Below are 17,801 nucleotides of genomic sequence, written 5' to 3'. Positions count from 1 at the left end.
GCATTCACATATCTTTTCTAAGGATCATCTTTAAATGTATCCCTCTTTTCAACTTGTAGAAAGTTTAGATTTCATTCAATTTATGTATAAAATACAAACTTTGAAAATAAAAAATAATCATAAAAAACACAACTATATATTTCTAGCTGTAACTATTAGAATCCTCAAATAGATACACAGTTTGTTTACTTCCTAAACAAAATATAAAGGAAAGGTAAATTAATGAGCATTAGTTTAAAAAGAATAGCTTCTTATTTCCTCTTACTATTAAATAAGAAGCTGTAGTCAAGGGCTATATTGATGGTACTGGACAAGAAAGTTAGTAAAAAGCAGGCTTAAATGAAAAAGCATTTGGAACTTTCTCCCTAGCAGAATTTTAAAATGAAACTTTTGGACTGAAGTCATATAGGTAATTTTGATCTGTGGTCCTTTAGGGCCCCTGTGTAACTGCCAGGGAGTTAGGACAAGAAAGGGTTCTCATTAATCTAAAAGTATTTACTAAGAACCAACTATGCACAAAAACTGTATGCAGTGCTAGGTATTTTTTTAAGAGTGATCTAAACAGAGTACTTTTATCATAGAACTCAAGTCTAGTAGAGGAAATGGTTAACAAGTTGTGGTAAGAGCTATAGAGTAGGCAGACCAATGTTTTGAGAAAGGGTAAGTCAGATTGAGGGTTCAAGGCCTCTTTGAAAAAGGTGAGTGACATTGATACTAACATCTGAAAAGGGAGATCTGGCCATGCAACATATGCCAAGGTAAACCACTGATAAAGTTAAGGAATTAAAAGAAGTCTGAGTAAGCAAAGGAAAAGTGGTTTAAGGTAGAGAGGCAGGCAAGGGCTCAATGGTTGAGCAATGACCTATGGACCAGGAGGTCATGATTCGATTCCTGGTCAGGGCACATGTCCAAGTTGCAGGCTCAATTCCCAGTAGGGGACATGCAGGAGGCAGCCCATCAGTGATTCTCTATCATTGAGGTTTTTTTCTCTCTCTCTCCCTCTCCCTTCCTCTCTGAAATCAATAAAAACTTAAAAAATAAAAATAAAAAAAAATAAAATAAAATTAGAGAGATATCCCAATACACTGTATTCAAGATTTTCAGGTAAGCAGTGCAAGATATTGAGGATGGGAGAATTAAAGTGTTTTAAGACTAACATAATAAAGCATTATGCCAAGAGATATAGGACAGCAATAAAGACACCTGCCTGTTACTCCACCCCCATAGTCTGACAGAGCTCTACTAAAAGGCAACTTAATTATATGAAAGAGCTCTACTAAAAGGTAAACCACACTCTTAATCATACTTCTCACCTCCATGATTAATTGTGAAATATTATAGTTAACTTACCTGTTTTAGAACCCACTGTAAAGCTTTTTCAAAATAATCTCCAATCCAGTTTTCAAGATTATTCCTATGTTTAGGAGGCTGATTCCTCAACCAAGATTTTATCAGCGAATTAATATCTGTCTCTTCATCACTAAAACAGGTGAACAAACATGTAAGGAATTATTTAAGAAGAAATTGTCAGTTTATTTTCAAAATAAATTTCTGGTCCAATAAACTAACCACTCCGTATGTATCTGCTACTGTACAAGAGTTGATTTCATGTACATATTAGTTACTTCTCTATATTCCCACACATGAAGGTATCATTTTCATAAATAAAGCAAATAAATTTCATCTGTATTACTATAAATATAAATTAAAGAATTACATTATTTGCAACATAGCAAAAAAAGTAGACTAAACCCATCCTACTCAAACTGTGGTCTGCTTGTTGGAAACACAGAATCCCAAATCCCATCCCAGACCCACTAAAGCAAAATATTCACTTTAACAAGTGGCTCAAATGCACATTAAAGTTCATGGAAATCTATCTCAGCATCTTAACACAGATCTTCAAAAATACTTGCTCTTTTTCTCTATCCCAAAATTGTCAACTACCTAAATTCCCATGGCATTATTAAAAACTCTTTCTACAGTATAATTCTTGTAGCAAGGCACTTAATTATATGACTAACACCCATGACTGATATTAAATATCATAATGACATATTATTCAAAATAATGTATTACATAATTATAAAATAATTATACTAAAAACAACTCAGAGATTAATAAGGTTAGAATTGACAGGAGCCCACAAGTGCATTATTTTTCCTATCTTGCAACACTGTTTCATAGCAACAATATTAAATACTGAGCCCTTGAATTTCTCCTGTCATATTTCTATCCAGTCTAATAAGGAAAAGAAAAATGGAAAGATCAAAGGTAAATATTTCAACTATATTAGATCATCTCAAAATCTACAAACAAAAGACTCCAAGCTCCTTCAAAATAAAGACATTGTCATTAATGGCATCTCCCTAATGCCTCAGGCAACTGCCTTCCAGGTTTGTCCAAGGCAATCCGAGTTTATACTCATTGCCCCAGGATAAGTAATAGCATTCTCTTTCACTATTTTTTAATTTTATTTTTCAATTGTAGTTTAAATTATTTTGTATTAGTTTCAGTTGTAGTCTCTTTCACTATTAAAAGTCCTCTTGGTTTATTCTATATAGCAATGTTCAATAAATATCTGCTGAAGGAATAAGTGAAACTTAGGTACAAGCTAATCAAACATGTTAATAAGTATTCATATTTTACATGAAGTCACATATATTTATTATGCCTCTCACAAACGATATCTGGCTTACCAACAGTTTTCAAATTTCTACAGCAATATCCATGGCATTCTACTCACCATTTATTTTACTTATATTCTATCCTGTATTATAATTGTTTTATTTATTTCCTCTACTTGAACACATGTTCCATAAAAAGAAGCTCTCTATAAGTGTTAGTTTTAATCCTTTCTTGCTTTGTCTCTCCTAAAATGACTAACTTTGTGGCAAATACATAACATACATTCAATACATATTTTAAAATTTAATTATAATTTTTCATTTTATCCTATATTTCTTCATAAGATTTTAAGAATACATGAAATAAACAAGATAAATTGTGTGAACTATAGCTACTAAAGCATAAACCCAATGTTATATTTTTAATAAAATTTCAAAATGTTAATTAGAGTTTATGACAAGTTTAATATAAATGTTTCAAAGAAATAAGCAATGAAATAATTTTGGAAACAATAAATTTAAACCAAAGTAATAACAATATCATGTGTCATACAACACATAAAATCACTTTAAATGGCCCTAAAACAGTAGAGCACTTTATATAGACTGATAAACATCAAATTCTAAAAAAATTCAAAAAGTAAAAGAGAACTTTCTAATTACTCATTTCAGGAACTAAAACTGGCTCAAATGTCCATGTTCTGACATGTACATATCTAAAATTAGTTTACTATTAATTTTTGCTCTTTAAGCCTATTCCAGATACTGACGAAGAAGAAAAAGTATTAAGAAAAGAGATTTACAATTTGTAAAATTAAAGGTTGGACCATAAGATCATTTGAACCTAGATTAATCCTAAAATTCTATAAATCTGAGATTCTATTATTAAAATATTAACACTAAGCTTTATAATGTTAGCCTCTGCCCTGCCCTGATCAGTTGGTTGGAGCATCATCCTGTACACCAAAAGGTTGTGGGTTCGAATCCCAGTGGGTACATACGTACAGAAGGCAACCAATCAAGGTTCCTCTCTCACATCAATGTTTCTCTCTCTCCTTCTCTCCTTCTTTCCCCACTCTCTAGAATCAGTGACCATATCCTCCAGTGAGGATTTTTTTTAAAGTTTAAATAACAGTAACAGAAAAAACAAGAAAACAAATTAAATACTTTGTTTCACTAAGCAAACAAAAATAATTATTTAGTAATTGTGATAGGACAACATGGCTGAAATAATTCAACTGCAGTAAAATAGTAACTCTCTGAATAAATTAAAACTTAGCAAACAAAAAAATTTAAAAAAGAAAAAAATTATACATATTTATAAAATACATAATTCACTTAGCTATGAAACCACAGTAATAAAGAGTATTCTAATATAATATATGCAGTTGCTTTTATGGTTTACCTAAGAAAGATCATTCCCATTCTAGATATTGTGGCTGGCGAGGCACAACTTAAATCATGAGTTTCAAATACAAAGTTAACATTTGGGCCAAACTGAATCCTTTCCCCACTGGGCATAGTGAGCAGTCGATTGTCATCCAGAACCGAATTCAGAGATTCTATCCATTCAGGATCAATATCACCATCACAGATTATCCACGAGTTGACATCTATTTTCAAACCATAAAAGTAAAGATAGGATAAAAATATATGCAATGATAATAATTAAAAATAAGGAATAAATAATTCTCTTATTCTTTAGAAGTGATTTTCATAAAGTATTACTTTATATTACTGAAGCTAAATATAAAGAACAAAACATCAAACAAGTTGAAATTTTTTACGTAAGTGTGCACTACAAATGTGCTGGAGACCCCATGGATTATCCTGGCTCAGCTGGCCAATCACCTTATATAGCATGTGATAATATTCTATTATCTATGAACATACGGAAATGAAATCTCTCTGAAAGAAAACATGGTGTGCAAGAATTATTTCTATTTCCTTAAGTATGTCTTCCACCATGTCATAAGAATGTATGAATGCTTGCTATGTAATATCTCTTTTAGAAAATATTGAGAACCCACTCTTTAGAGAAATTTTAAAAATTGGTTACTGTCTAAGTTTTTGATATATAAAAAGGTGACTTTAAAGGGGAGAAGTAGTGGACAAGTATGTATATGTCTTTCCACAGGAGAAATCTTTTTTATCCATTCCTCTTAAAATGAGAATGATTTCAAGTTGTATTTGGACCTTTAAAACAAGTCAAAGAGAAAAGTACCAACAACAAAAGTGTGAGAAAGCCCTGGCCAGGTTAGTCAGTTGGGCACATACCTAGGTTACAGGTTCGATCCCCGGTCAGGGCAGGCATGGGAGGCAACCAGTCGATGTTTCTCCCTCACATGGATGTTTCCCTCTCTCTCTCTCTCCCTTCCTCTCTCTCCAAAATCAATAAAAACATATCCTTTGGTGAGGATTTTTAAAAAGTGTGAGAAAGAGTATAGGTAATATCTGGTTTCTAGTTAGTGTAATATTATTGACTACATTGAAAATGAAAAGACTATATTGAAAATCCCTTTCAATGTGTTAGATTTCTAAACTTTTCACTCACGGGCTTAGAAAAACAACTATAATTAAATTATGAACTAACAAAAAGTAGGGAAGTCTTCACTTGATTCTGGCCAAAAACTCTCTTAACCACCAAGCCAAAAAATTTAGACCTTGAAGTCTACTCTTTTACAACTTAAATTTTCAAAATTATTTAAAACACTGTATTCAAACTGATGAGTTAAAAGTATCTGTAAAGATACCAATTTTAATCCTCAATAAAAATTTGTCATCTTGCTTATTTATGAGGCATTATGGTATCAATTCAGCAATCAAAAAGTGTGTATTTATTCAGTAAATTAATCTAGTTGTGAATTTCAACTCACCCAGATTACTTTGAGTTTCTATTATAATAAAAGTTGCTACAGAGTATAGGTCAAAATTATAGTATGTCTTGGGCCCCTCCAAAGTAAAATACCAATATACATCATTGAAAGGCAGTTCATGGCCCTTACTGGTGTGGCTCAGTGGTAGAGCGTCAGCCTTTGCATCGAAAGGTTGTGGATTCGATTCCCAGTCAAGGGCACTTACCTGGGTTGCAAGCCTGATCCCTGCCGCTGGTCTGGTTGCTCGTGGGAGGCAGTCAATCAATGTGTCTCTCACATCAATGTTTTTCTCTTCTCTCTCTCTCTGTTTCTCTCTTCTCTCTCTCTCTCTCTCTCTCTCTCTCTCTCTCTCTCTCTCTCTCTCCTCCCTCCCTCCCCCCCCACCCCCCCCTTTGTGTGAGGATTAAAAAAAGAAAGCAGTTCGTGATCATGTATAAGACTTGATAAGAACAGCATTATACACAAGATCTATTATCCACTAAAATTAAGTACAGCACCGAAACCAGTTTGGCTCAGTGGATAGAGCATCGGCCTGCGGACTCAAGGGTCCCAGGTTCGATTCCAGTCAAGGGCATGTACCTGGGTTGCGGGCACATCCCCAGTGGGAGATGTGCAGGAGGCACCTGATCGATGTTTCTCTCTCATCAATGTTTCTAACTCTCTATCTCTCTCCCTTCCTCTCTGTAAAAAATCAATAAAATATATTTTTTTAAAAATTAAGTACAGCAATGATTCACACAACAAAGACCAACCTTGAGGTTCTCGAACTACTTGGCGAGCACTATTTGTCAAAACACCATCAGACCATTCCCTTGTATCCATGTCAATATGGCCTAATAACTGATGTCTAGGCATAGCTTTGGGATTCATGGTATATTGCTTTACCACTTTGCCAATTTTAAAAAGTGCTGCCCTTAGCATTCGCCATAGAGTTGATTTTCCAGCACCACTTGGGCCAACAATAACAACTCCCATCCTCTGGCGTAATTGTTCATACAATTCTAAAGCTTTCTTGACCTAGTAGAAAAGAGCATGGTAAAAAATGACTTACAGTACACAATATACACATCTCTGCACTCATTCTATAACAGTTATTATATGTAAATTAAGCCTTTGATTTCTTCAGTGGAAGATAAAGCCTTAAATAAATAAAAAATTCCTAAATAAATTTGAACATATATACAATGTGATCTTTAAATCCAGTATTTCCTTAAAAAAACAATGTTTTCTAAGTTATTTGACAATACATGTTTATTATGTTCTTCTCTCACTCATTCATCAATATACTATTTATTACTTTATTCACTTGTTCATTCATTTATATCCTGTGTCCCTCAAAAAAAAAGAGAGCCAAAACCGGTTTGGCTCAGTGGATAGAGCGTCGGCCTGCAGACAGAAAGGTCCCAGGTTCGATTCCAGTCAGGGGCATGTGCCTGGGTTGCGGGCACATCCCCTGTGCGGGATGTGCAGGAGGCGGCTGATCGATGTTTCTCTCTCATCGATGTTTCTGACTATCTCTCTCCCTTCCTCTCTGTAAAAAATCAATAAAATATATTTTAAAAAAAAGAAAGAAACAAAGTGTTCATTTTAAACATGTACTTGTGCTACATAAAAAGACCTACTAAAAAGAACTGCTAAGAAATTGACAACACTAAAATAAGTAGTGAAGGTGAACATCAGCATTTTATATATAACATTCATATAAAATGGATCTGTCATATGCAAGGCTCTGTAAATGGCACAAGGAATAAAATGGTGAGCAAAAATAGACATGAATCCTGCCTTTCATGGAGACTACTAGCTGATGAGGGAGAATCAGTATTAATCAAATACAAAATGAAACCCTAAACAAATATATATAGGGTATCCCAAAAAAATGCACACACACACACACACACACACTTTGGATAATTATAAAACCAGAGTTTATTCAAATAAATTTCATTTTCAAAACTGAGCTGTTAAAGTATGTTTACATTTTTAAGGGACACCCTGTATAACAAGAGTAATGAAAGCAGGTAACAAGGTGAACTAATCTGGACCTAAAGATCAGGAAAGGCTTCCCTGAGCAAATAAGATTTAAGTGGAAAGACGAAAGACAAGTTGAAAGATAAAGAAAAGATAGGTAATAAGGAATTAACTAGTAGGAAGGGTCAATATAGTATAAAATATTCTTGACAGTTACCTGATTGGGTATGATTTCATAATTGGCCTCCTCAAAGACTTGCTGTAATGCAGCACTCAGTTCATCATATTCTACTTCTTTAAAGTCAATTCCAGGAAACACATCTTTGATCAGTGCATCAAACCGAGTGCAATCAGCAAATGTAAACTTTGACATAGTGTTAAGCCTCAATGCTTGTACCACAATATGACTTTCATTAACTAAAGAAAAAGTTTCATTTTAAAATTATTAGTTATGAAGTTAATGATGATAAAAATAGTGTTTAAGTGCCTTAATATACACTGTTAGTAATTAAATGATGCACTAGAATTTAGTAACATTTAAAGACCTATGTTATGTGAATTGATAAGTCTACCTTATTATCTTTTGACTGTTGAAAAATAAGTATCAATAGGTAGAATCATGAACCCTTCTCCATAGAATTTAAATCCCAGGCATTCTCAGGCTTTAATTAATATTAAAAACTATTATCATTTATATTGGCATAGTACTTTACTATTTTGATATAAACCTTATAACAACTGTGTAAAGTAAGGAAGTATTACTAGTATTAGTCTAATTTTACACATGAGAACATTAAATCACCAAGGGTTTAATGACTTACCAGAAAATGCACAGCAGTATTATTTTATACAGCTGGAATTTAAACCCAAACCAACTAATTCCAGATTCAGATATCTCTCCAAATATAACAATATTGCCTCCAGATATTTTATGTACTATGACTAAAAACTAACAAAGCAAAAATCTTTTATCAGCCTTGCTCAAAACTGACTCATAAACCTACCCTTAAACCCAATGTAAATATTAAATGATTGCAAGATTCTTATTTTTTCAAGGATATCAGCTGCTGATTGATAAGAAGTATACAAAAAGGCAAGAAACTATTTTTAGCCTGGTATTTCTAAAAATTGTTTAACGTTTCTATGTTTAAGTATATACAAAGAGGTTTGGCTGCACTAGAGATTATTTCAAGCACTGAACTCACAAATAAGTCATCTTTATTTACTGCAAGTATAGTTTCAATCTTTCTTTAAAATCATCAGAAATAGACAACTGAAAAATACTAATCGAATCACTTCACCTGGCATATGCTCACCTAATAATATAGCTAAAGTACCTTCCTTTTTAAGATGTATACTTTAATCATGTAGAGTCCAAGTAGGTAACTTCATGTAATCCTTTTTCCTATGCTGTCTTACCTTCTTCAGTGTTTTAATTTTTTAAATTTTTTATTTTTCAATTTCAGACACAGAATATTACAGTAGTTTCAGGTGTGCAATCAAGTGATTAGACATTGACGTATATAACTTTCTAAGTGATCACCCAATAAATCTGACATCATTCATAGTTATTACAATATTATTGACTATATTCAGTATGCCGTACTTTACTTCCCCATAACTATTCTGTAACTACCATATGTACTTCTTTACCCTGTCACCTTTTCCACCCATTCCCCTAACCCCACTCCCGTCTGGCCTGGCAACCGTCAAAATGTTCTCTGGGGGGAGAAAAAAGGCAGCTAAAGAGGCAGACATGTCATGCACCTCGTCCCAGAGCCAGACTGGAAAGGCAACTAAATCAGAGAACAACCACCGGAATTAGCAAATTGGACACAAGTGAGGAGATAATTCACAACAAGGAGGAGCAGAAGACGCCTGTAGAATGGTAGGAAGGGAGATCTGGGTTGGAGAGGGACACATGAGGGTGAGGAGGAAACTACACTGCACAAAAGCCGCATCCCTTGGCAACAGGCATAAAACCCACCTGTGAAAAGGAAAAGACAAAGGGCTACCGGTGGCTGGCGAATCCAGGTATAAGACCACAGCTGCGAGGGCTGCACCCTGAAAAACAGCCCAAACAGTGCAGTGCCGGGGCAGGGGAGAGAAACCCGCCGTTTTGTGGTTGTTTGCCTTTCTTTTGTCTTTGCTTTTACTCCCTAAACCCAGTACATAGGCCTTTTCAACTGCAAACACACCCGCGGATGTGGTGCAGATTTGTGGCATCTGAGGAGAGGCTATGGAGGGAAGCAGGGCAGGGAGAGGAGACTAGAAATCCGACATTAGGACATTCATAACCTTCCAAACCTAAAGGGCCTTTTCCTCCCAGAAGAGCTAGTCCCTCCCAGTGGCCTCAAGGTAGGGAATACAGCTTGTCACACCCTGCCTGCATTCTGAGCTATACAAAGGGAACACAGGCTCTGAATAGCCCCCAAAGAGCCCTCAGTGCCTGGGTTGGAAGAGGGGCCTGTCAGGCCCTCCATTCTGGGAACCAGACTGATAAAAACTTCAGGTTGCCAGCCAATCCCACTGGTCTCCATACAAGGATCTCTGACCCACCAAGGCCAGAGTAATACTTTGGGACACTCGCAGAGGAGTAGCTCTGGGTGAGGGGAAAACATCAATCTACTAGTAATTCCCAGAAAGCAAAACAGCACCACGCCCACCTAAAGCCCAGTCAGACACTTGAGTGACTAAGATTGAGAGCTGGCAGACAGGTAAAGAGGGCAGATTGGTCCCACCTGCATGCAGCCAAGGCCTGTGGAGACAGACACAAACATAGGAACAGTGGATCACTTGGAGATTCAACACAGTGCTGAACGCCAAAGACAATGCCTGACAGTGGTCAGCACCTAACTGCCTAACAGGAAGACCAGAATTGTCAGACAGAACAGAAGAGTGGGGTCCTAAACCAGCCCCCTTGTGGCATTAAAACTAGGCTGACGCAAATGACACTTCACTTTTTTATTTTTTATTTTTTTCTTTATTCTATTTTTATGTTTTTGTTATGTCTTATCTTCTTTTTTTCTTCTATTTCTTCCTCACTTCTCCCTTTTCATTCTGTTTTTCTTCTCCCGTCTCTGTTTAGTTTTTCTCTTTCCATTCTTTTCACGCCTTGTTAAAAATTATCTCCTTCACTGATATGTTGTTGTTATTGTAGACTCTGTTGGCTTATTAATATATCTAATTTCCTCTTCCCTGCTCCTACTCCACTTCCCCTTCTCTTTCCTCTTTCTTCACTAGTCATTTTTTTCCCCCTCACCTATCTTGCTCTTTTCTTCTCCTAATTTTTAAATTATTTTCACTTCCTAAATTCAGGCCTATCTGCTCTCTTCTCTATTCTCCTTTTCAAAGAAAGAAAAATAAATAAATAAACATTTTATTTTATTTTTTTCTTCTTATCCACTCATCCTCTTTCTCCCTCCTCTATACTAAACTGTGGTCTTCCCCTATTCATCCAATTCCTTAACCTTATTTTCTGTATATATAAGCTATACCTCTACAGATTCTGCCCCCCTTTTTTCCAGGTATTTTTTGTTTGTGCTTGTTGGATTATCAGTTCTGTGGTGTTTTCTCCCCATATTTTTTTTCTTTTTCTTCTTCTTTCCTTTTTCTCTTTTCTCAATATCATTTTTGGTCTCTTTTCTCTCACCTAATTCTCTTTTCTCTGGTGGTCACTTTTATTGGGGTTACAGGTGTCTTGTGTACAATCATATTCTGTTACTTTTGTAACGTGTCTTGTCATGTTGTATTTTGTGCAGTTCGGTCAGCACCTCCACAACGGTTGGCATGATGTAATAGAGAGTGAACTAAATAACCAGATACCCTGAGAGGAGACCCCATCCACGAATGGAACAATAACATTCAAGACGCAACTCTATCAACAAAACCCAAATATGTCAAGGCGGCATCCCGAGAATACCCAGCCCATAAGACCTGAAGGACTGCACCACCAGGTGCAGCATCTACTACATATGATAAATTCAGAAAATATGGGTGGCATAGCAGTTTAATCTAATACACAGAAACAAACACAAAGAAACAGCAAAAATGGGAAGACAAAGAACCAGCCCCATGTGAAAGAAAAAGAGGGGTTACAAGAAAAGGAAATAAATGAAATGGAGGCAAGCAATTTGTCAGAGAAAAAAATTCAGAGTAATGAGAATAAGAATGCTCAAAAGGCTGGATGAGAAATTCACCAACATGTGTAAGAATCAAGAGGAAATGAAGAATGACAGAGCTGCAATAGAGAATACAATGGAAGGTTTCAACCAGTACACTAGAAGAACCTGAGAACTGAATCGGTGAGATAGAAGACAAGGTAGAAAACACACCCAAACAGAGCAGCAAATGGAAAGAAAAAAAACTTAAAAAGCAGGAGAAGTCTAGGGGAGCTTTGGGACCACATGAAACAAAACAAAATCTGCCTAATAGGGGTTCCAGGAGAGGAAACTGAACAAGAAATAGAAAACCATTTGAAGAACTAATGACAGAAAACTTCCCTGACTTTGGGAAGAAAAAAGTCACACAAGTCCAAGAAGCACACAGAGTCCCAAACGAGAAGAACCCAAAAAGACCAACACCAAGACACATCATAATTAAATTGGCAAACATCAATGACAAAGTAAGAATCTTAAAGGCTGCCAGAGAGAGAAAGTAAGTTATCTACAAGGATCTCCCATTAGACTATCAACTGATTTCTCAACAGAAACACATTAGGCCAGAAGGGAATGGAATGAAGTATACCAAGTGATGCAAAGCAAGGGAATAAAAACAAGAATACTCTATCCAGCAAAGCTATCATTCAAAATTGAAGGTGAAATCAGGAGATTCACAGACAAAAAAAAAACTAAGGGAATATATAACCATCAAGCAAGCAATGCATGAAATGCTAAAGGTACTGTTGTAAAAAGAAGAAATAGAAAGGGAACAAGCAACATAGGCATAAGGAATAAAAATGGCAACAAACAAGTGCCTATCAATAATAACCTTAAATGTAAATGGATTAAGTGCTCCAATCAAAAGCATAGGGTAGCTGAATGAATAAGAAAACATGACACACATATATATACTGTCTATAAGAGACCCACCTCAGAATGAAGGACTCACACAGAAATTAAAGTGGAGGGATGGAAAAAAAAATTTTCAGGCAAATGGAAATGAAAAAAAGCTGGGGTAGCAATAGTTATATCTGACAAAACTGAGCTCAAAGTGAAGGCCATAAGAACAGATAAGGAAGGCCACATCATAATAGTAAAAGGATCAATTCAACAAGAGGATATAACTCTGGTAAACAGATATGCACCCAAAATAGGGGCACACAAATACACTAAAAAAAAACTTCTGGAAGAAATCAAGGGAAAGATCAACAGCAATACAATCATAGTAGGGGACTTTACTACCCCATTGACACCACTGGATAAAGATGCTAGACAAAAAAATCAACAAAGAAACAGCAATCCTAAACAACTCACTAGATCTGATGGAATTAATTGACATCTTCAGATATTTCACCCCAGAGCTATGGAATAAACATTCTTCTGAAATGCACCTGGGACATTTTCAAAGATACAGCACATATTAGGGCACAGGTTAAATCTCTACAAATTCAAGAAGACTGAAATCATATCAAGCATCTTCTCAGATCACAATGGCATAAAATTAAAAATCAAGTACAATAAAAAACAATCAAACACATGGAGGCTAAATAGCATGCTATTAACACATTAAGAGCCCAATCAGTCACTGGTGACTGACACTATACTTTCCATCCGGAAAACAAAACAGGCTGGGCGCTTTAAACAATGAATGGGTTACCAAAGTGATCAAATAAGAAATAAGAAAACATTCCGGAAACAAATGACAATGAAAACACAACAATCCAAAATCTATGGGACACAATGAAAGCAGTCCTGAGAGGGAAGTTCATAGCACTACAAGCCTACCTCAAAAAAAAACAAGAAAAATAGTAGTAAGTTTTCTAACCCTACAACTTAAAGAACTATAAAGAGAGCAACAAGAAAAGCCCAGAGTAAGTAGAAGGAAGAAAATAATAAAAAATCAGAGCAGAAATACTAGTAAATGACAGACACACACAAAAAAACAAAAAACACAACAATACAAAAGATCAATAGAACCAAGAGCTCATTCATTGAAAGGATAAACATGATTGATGAACCTCTAGCCAGCTCATCAAGAAACAAAGAGAGAGGACTCAAACAAAATCAGAAATGACAGAGTTGAAGTAACAACTGACCACACAAAAATACAAAGGATTGTGAAAAAGGACTATAACTCTACTACAACTAAACAACCTAGACCCGTGGTTCCCAACCCTTTTTGACCATGCCCCACTTAAACATCTCTAAAATCCCCCCGTGATATATAATTTTTATTATTCAAAAAATGAACTCCTATTCATGTGGAGGAAGAATAAAAGGCCATAAACTTGGTCTAAACAACCTTCCAACGAACATGGCATTCATGGAAGAGAAAAATAAAATAAAAGGAAAGTTGAAGTACTGAGGAAGAAATAACTAAAAAATTGTTAAAAGAAATAATAATATACTGTGATATGGAAAAATAGCAAATCAAGTCTCAACATATATAATGCAGAATTGAAATGCACATGTCACAATATATATTTATATACTGTATATGAAGCCCCTAGAACAGCAGTTCTCAACCTGTGGGTCGCGACCCCTTTGGCAGTCAAAAGACCCTTTCTTTCACAGGGGTCGCCTAAGACCATCTTGCATATCAGATATTTATATTACGATTCATAACAGTAGCAACATTACAGTTATGAAGTAGCAACGAAAATAATTTCATGGTTGGGTCACAACATGAGGAACTGTATTTAAAGGGCCAGAAGGTTGAGAACCACTGCCCTAGAACCATAAGAAATTCAAAAAATTTGCTGTTACTAACTCATTCTTAAAACCCTTAAAAATCAAATTACCCCCTTACAAATCAAATTGCCCCCTGCGGGGTATGTGCCCCACATTCGGAACCACTGACCTAGACAAAATGGACATATTCCTAGAAAAATACAATCTTCCATAACTCAATCAGGAAAAATAAAAAAAAACTGAATAGGCTGATAACTACTGCGGAGACTGGAGCAGTAATCAAAAAACTTCCAGCAAACAAAAGACATGGTCTGGATGGCTTCACAGAGGAGTTTTACCAAACATTCAAAGAAGAACTAACATTGATCCTCCTCAAACTTATCCAAAAAATTCAAGAGAAAGGAACACTTTCAAGTTCTTGATATGAAATCAGCATTACCCTAATCCCAAAACCAGATAAAGACATTACAAAGAAAGAGAATTACACGCCAATATCCCTGATGAACATAGATGCTAAAAGCCTCAACAAAATATTAGTAAATCGCACCTAGCGATATATCCAAAAGATCATACAACATGACCATATGGGATTTATTCCGGGGATGCAAGGCTGGTACAATATTAGCAAATCAAAAAACATAATACATCACATAAAAAAACTGAAAGATAAAAACCACATGATCATATCAATTGATGCAGAAAAAGCATTTGAGAAAATTCAACACCCTTTTTTAATAAAATCTCTCAGCAAAGTGGGAATAAAGGGATCATACCTCAACATGATAAAAGCGTTATATGACAAACCTATAACCAACATCATGCTCAATGGCAAAAACTAAAACCATTTCCCCTAAGAACAGAAACAACACAGGAATGCGCACTTTCACCACTCCTGTTCGACATAGTATTGGAAGTGCTAGCCATAGAGATCAGAAGAAGAAATAAAAGGTATCCAAATTGGAAAAGAAGAAAAACTGTCATTATTCACAGATGACATGATATTGTACATAGAAAACCCTAAAGACTCCATCGAAAAACTACTAGATTTAGTAAATGAATTCAGCAATGTAGCCTGTTACAAAATTAACACCCAGAAATCTGTGGCATTTTTTTTTAATATATTTTACTGATTTTTTACAGAGAGGAAGGGAGAGAGATAGAGAGTTAGAAACATCGATGGGAGAGAAACATCGATCAGCTGCCTCTTGCACACCTCCCACTGGGGATGTGCCCGCAACCCAGGTACATGCCCTTGACGGGAATCGAACCTGGGACCCTCAGTCTGCAGGCCGATGCTCTATCCACTGAGCCAAACCGGTTTCGGCTTTTTTTTGTGTGTGTGTGTGGCATTTTTATACATAAATAATGAACTCACAGAAAGAGAAACTAAAAAAAAAAAAAAAAGAAACAAACAAACAAAAAACCCCATTTACCATTGCAACAAAAAATTAAGATATCTAGGAATAAACTTAACAAAGGAGGTAAAAGACCTATACTCACAAAACTATAGGACATTGAAAAAAAGAGATAGAGGAAAATATAAACAAGTGGAAGAATAGTGTTCATGAATTGGTAGAATCAACATCATTAAAATGTCCATACTAACCAAAGCAATTTATAGATTCAATGGAATCCCCATTAAAATACCAACAGCATATTTCACAGATCTAGAACAAACTTTCCAAAAATTCACATGGAATTTTAAAAAAACAAAAAAAATGAATGTCTGCAGCAATCTTGAGAAAGAACAAAGTTGGAGGGATCACAATATCAGATATCAAGCTATATTACAGAGCTGTTCTCAAAACTGCCTGGTACTGGGCACAAGAAGAGACATATAGACCAATGGAACAAAACGAGAACCCAGAAATCGACCCAAACCATTATGCTCAATTAATATTTGACAAAGGAGGCAAGAGCATACAGTGGAGTCAAGACAGTCTATTCAATACATTTTTTTTGGAAAATTGGACAGATACATACCAAAAAAAAAATAAAACTAGACCACCAACTTATACCATACATAAAAATAAACTCAAGCCCTAGCTGGTTTGGCTCAGTGGATAGAGCGTTGGCCTGCGGACCAGAGGGTCCCAGGTTCGATTCTGGTCAAGGGCACATGCCTGGGTTGCGGGCTCAATCCCCAGGGTGGGGTGTGCAGGAGGCAGCCAATCGATGATTCTCTCTCATCGTTGATGTTTCTATCTCTCTCTCCCTCTCCCTTCCTGTCTGAAAGCAATCCTATACTAATAAAAGAGAAAAATGGTAATTGGCGTACGACCGATACCTTTTTCATTGGCTAATCAGTGAGATATGCAAATTAACTGCCAACTAAGATGGCAGTTAACCGCCAAAGAAGATGGCGGCTAATTTGCATATTGCAGGCAGGATGGTACAGCGCCATCAGAGAGCGGGTTGGGGGTGTGAGTGCCAGCAGTCGCCCGAGACCTGATCCCGCCGGTAGACTCGGACGCGGGCCGGTGAGGCGGCTGCGGCGTCCGCCCGCACTCACGCTGCCAACCCACTAGAGCGGGTAGGGGGAGTGAGTGCCAGCGGTTGCCCGGGACCCGATCCGGCCGGCAAACCCTGACGCGAGCCGGCGGGGCGGCTGCGGCGGTCGCCCGGGACCTGATCACACGGGGCCGGCGGGGTGGCTGCAGTGTCCGCCCGCACTCACACTGCCAACCCGCGAGAGTGGGTTGGGGACGTGAGTGCCAGCGGTCGCCCGGGACCCGATCTGGCCGGCAAACCGGGACGCGAGCCGGCGGGGTGGCTGCGGCGTCTGCCTGCACTCACGCCCTCAATCCGGGAGAGCGGGTTGGGGGCGTGAGTGCCGGTGGTCGCCCGGGACCCGATCACGCGGGCCAGCAGGGCGACTCGCCCCCAACCCGCTCTCCCGCCCAGCAGGGGACCCTCATTTCCCCCCATCACTGGTTCTGCCCCCAGCCCAGGCCTGACGCCTCTGTCAGAGGCGTCAGGCCTGGGCTGGGGTCAACGCCTGAGGGCTCCCAGTATGTGAGAGGGGGCAGGCTGGGCTGAGGGACACTCCCCCAACACACACACCCAGTGCACGAATTTCGTGCACCGGGCCCCTAGTAAAAATATATTTAAAAATAAAAAATAAAAAAATAAACTCAAAATGAATAAAAGACTTAACTATAAAATGGGAAACCATAAAAATCTTAGAAGAATCTATAGGCAGCAAAGTATCACACATATTTCGTAGCAGTATCTTTACTGATACATCTCCTAGGACAATAGAAACTATGGAGAAAATAAACAAATAGGACTACATCTAAATAAAAAGAAACCATCAACAAAACAGGAGATCTCACTGCATGGGAGAACATATTTATCAATGTTACATCCAATAATGGTTTAATCTCTAAAATTTATAGGAACTCAAAGAACTTAACAAAAAGGAAGATACCAATCCAATCAAAAAAAATGGCAAAGGACCTAAATAGACACTTTTCGAA

At 36.9% G+C, this 17,801-nt stretch overlaps 1 protein-coding gene across 3 annotated transcripts in view; it reads right to left on the bottom strand.

Moving 5' to 3' along the window:
* Positions 1-17,801, bottom strand: part of DYNC2H1 (dynein cytoplasmic 2 heavy chain 1) — a 305,024-nt gene that overhangs the window by 210,312 nt on the left and 76,911 nt on the right. For all 3 annotated transcript variants that reach the window (XM_059707923.1, XM_059707921.1, XM_059707922.1), the window contains exons 37-40: positions 7,689-7,888; positions 6,256-6,520; positions 4,033-4,240; positions 1,351-1,480 (exon numbers count right to left, since the gene is read on the bottom strand). In XM_059707923.1, coding sequence (XP_059563906.1) covers positions 1,351-1,480; positions 4,033-4,240; positions 6,256-6,520; positions 7,689-7,888 — 803 coding nt within the window. The remainder of the gene's footprint in view (positions 1-1,350; positions 1,481-4,032; positions 4,241-6,255; positions 6,521-7,688; positions 7,889-17,801) is intronic.

This window comes from Myotis daubentonii, chromosome 9, assembly GCF_963259705.1.
Source record: "Myotis daubentonii chromosome 9, mMyoDau2.1, whole genome shotgun sequence".
In the NCBI taxonomy this organism is placed as follows: domain Eukaryota; kingdom Metazoa; phylum Chordata; class Mammalia; order Chiroptera; family Vespertilionidae; genus Myotis; species Myotis daubentonii.
The sequence above is the reverse complement of the archived record's forward strand: the minus strand, read 5'-3'. Positions and strand labels throughout refer to the sequence as shown.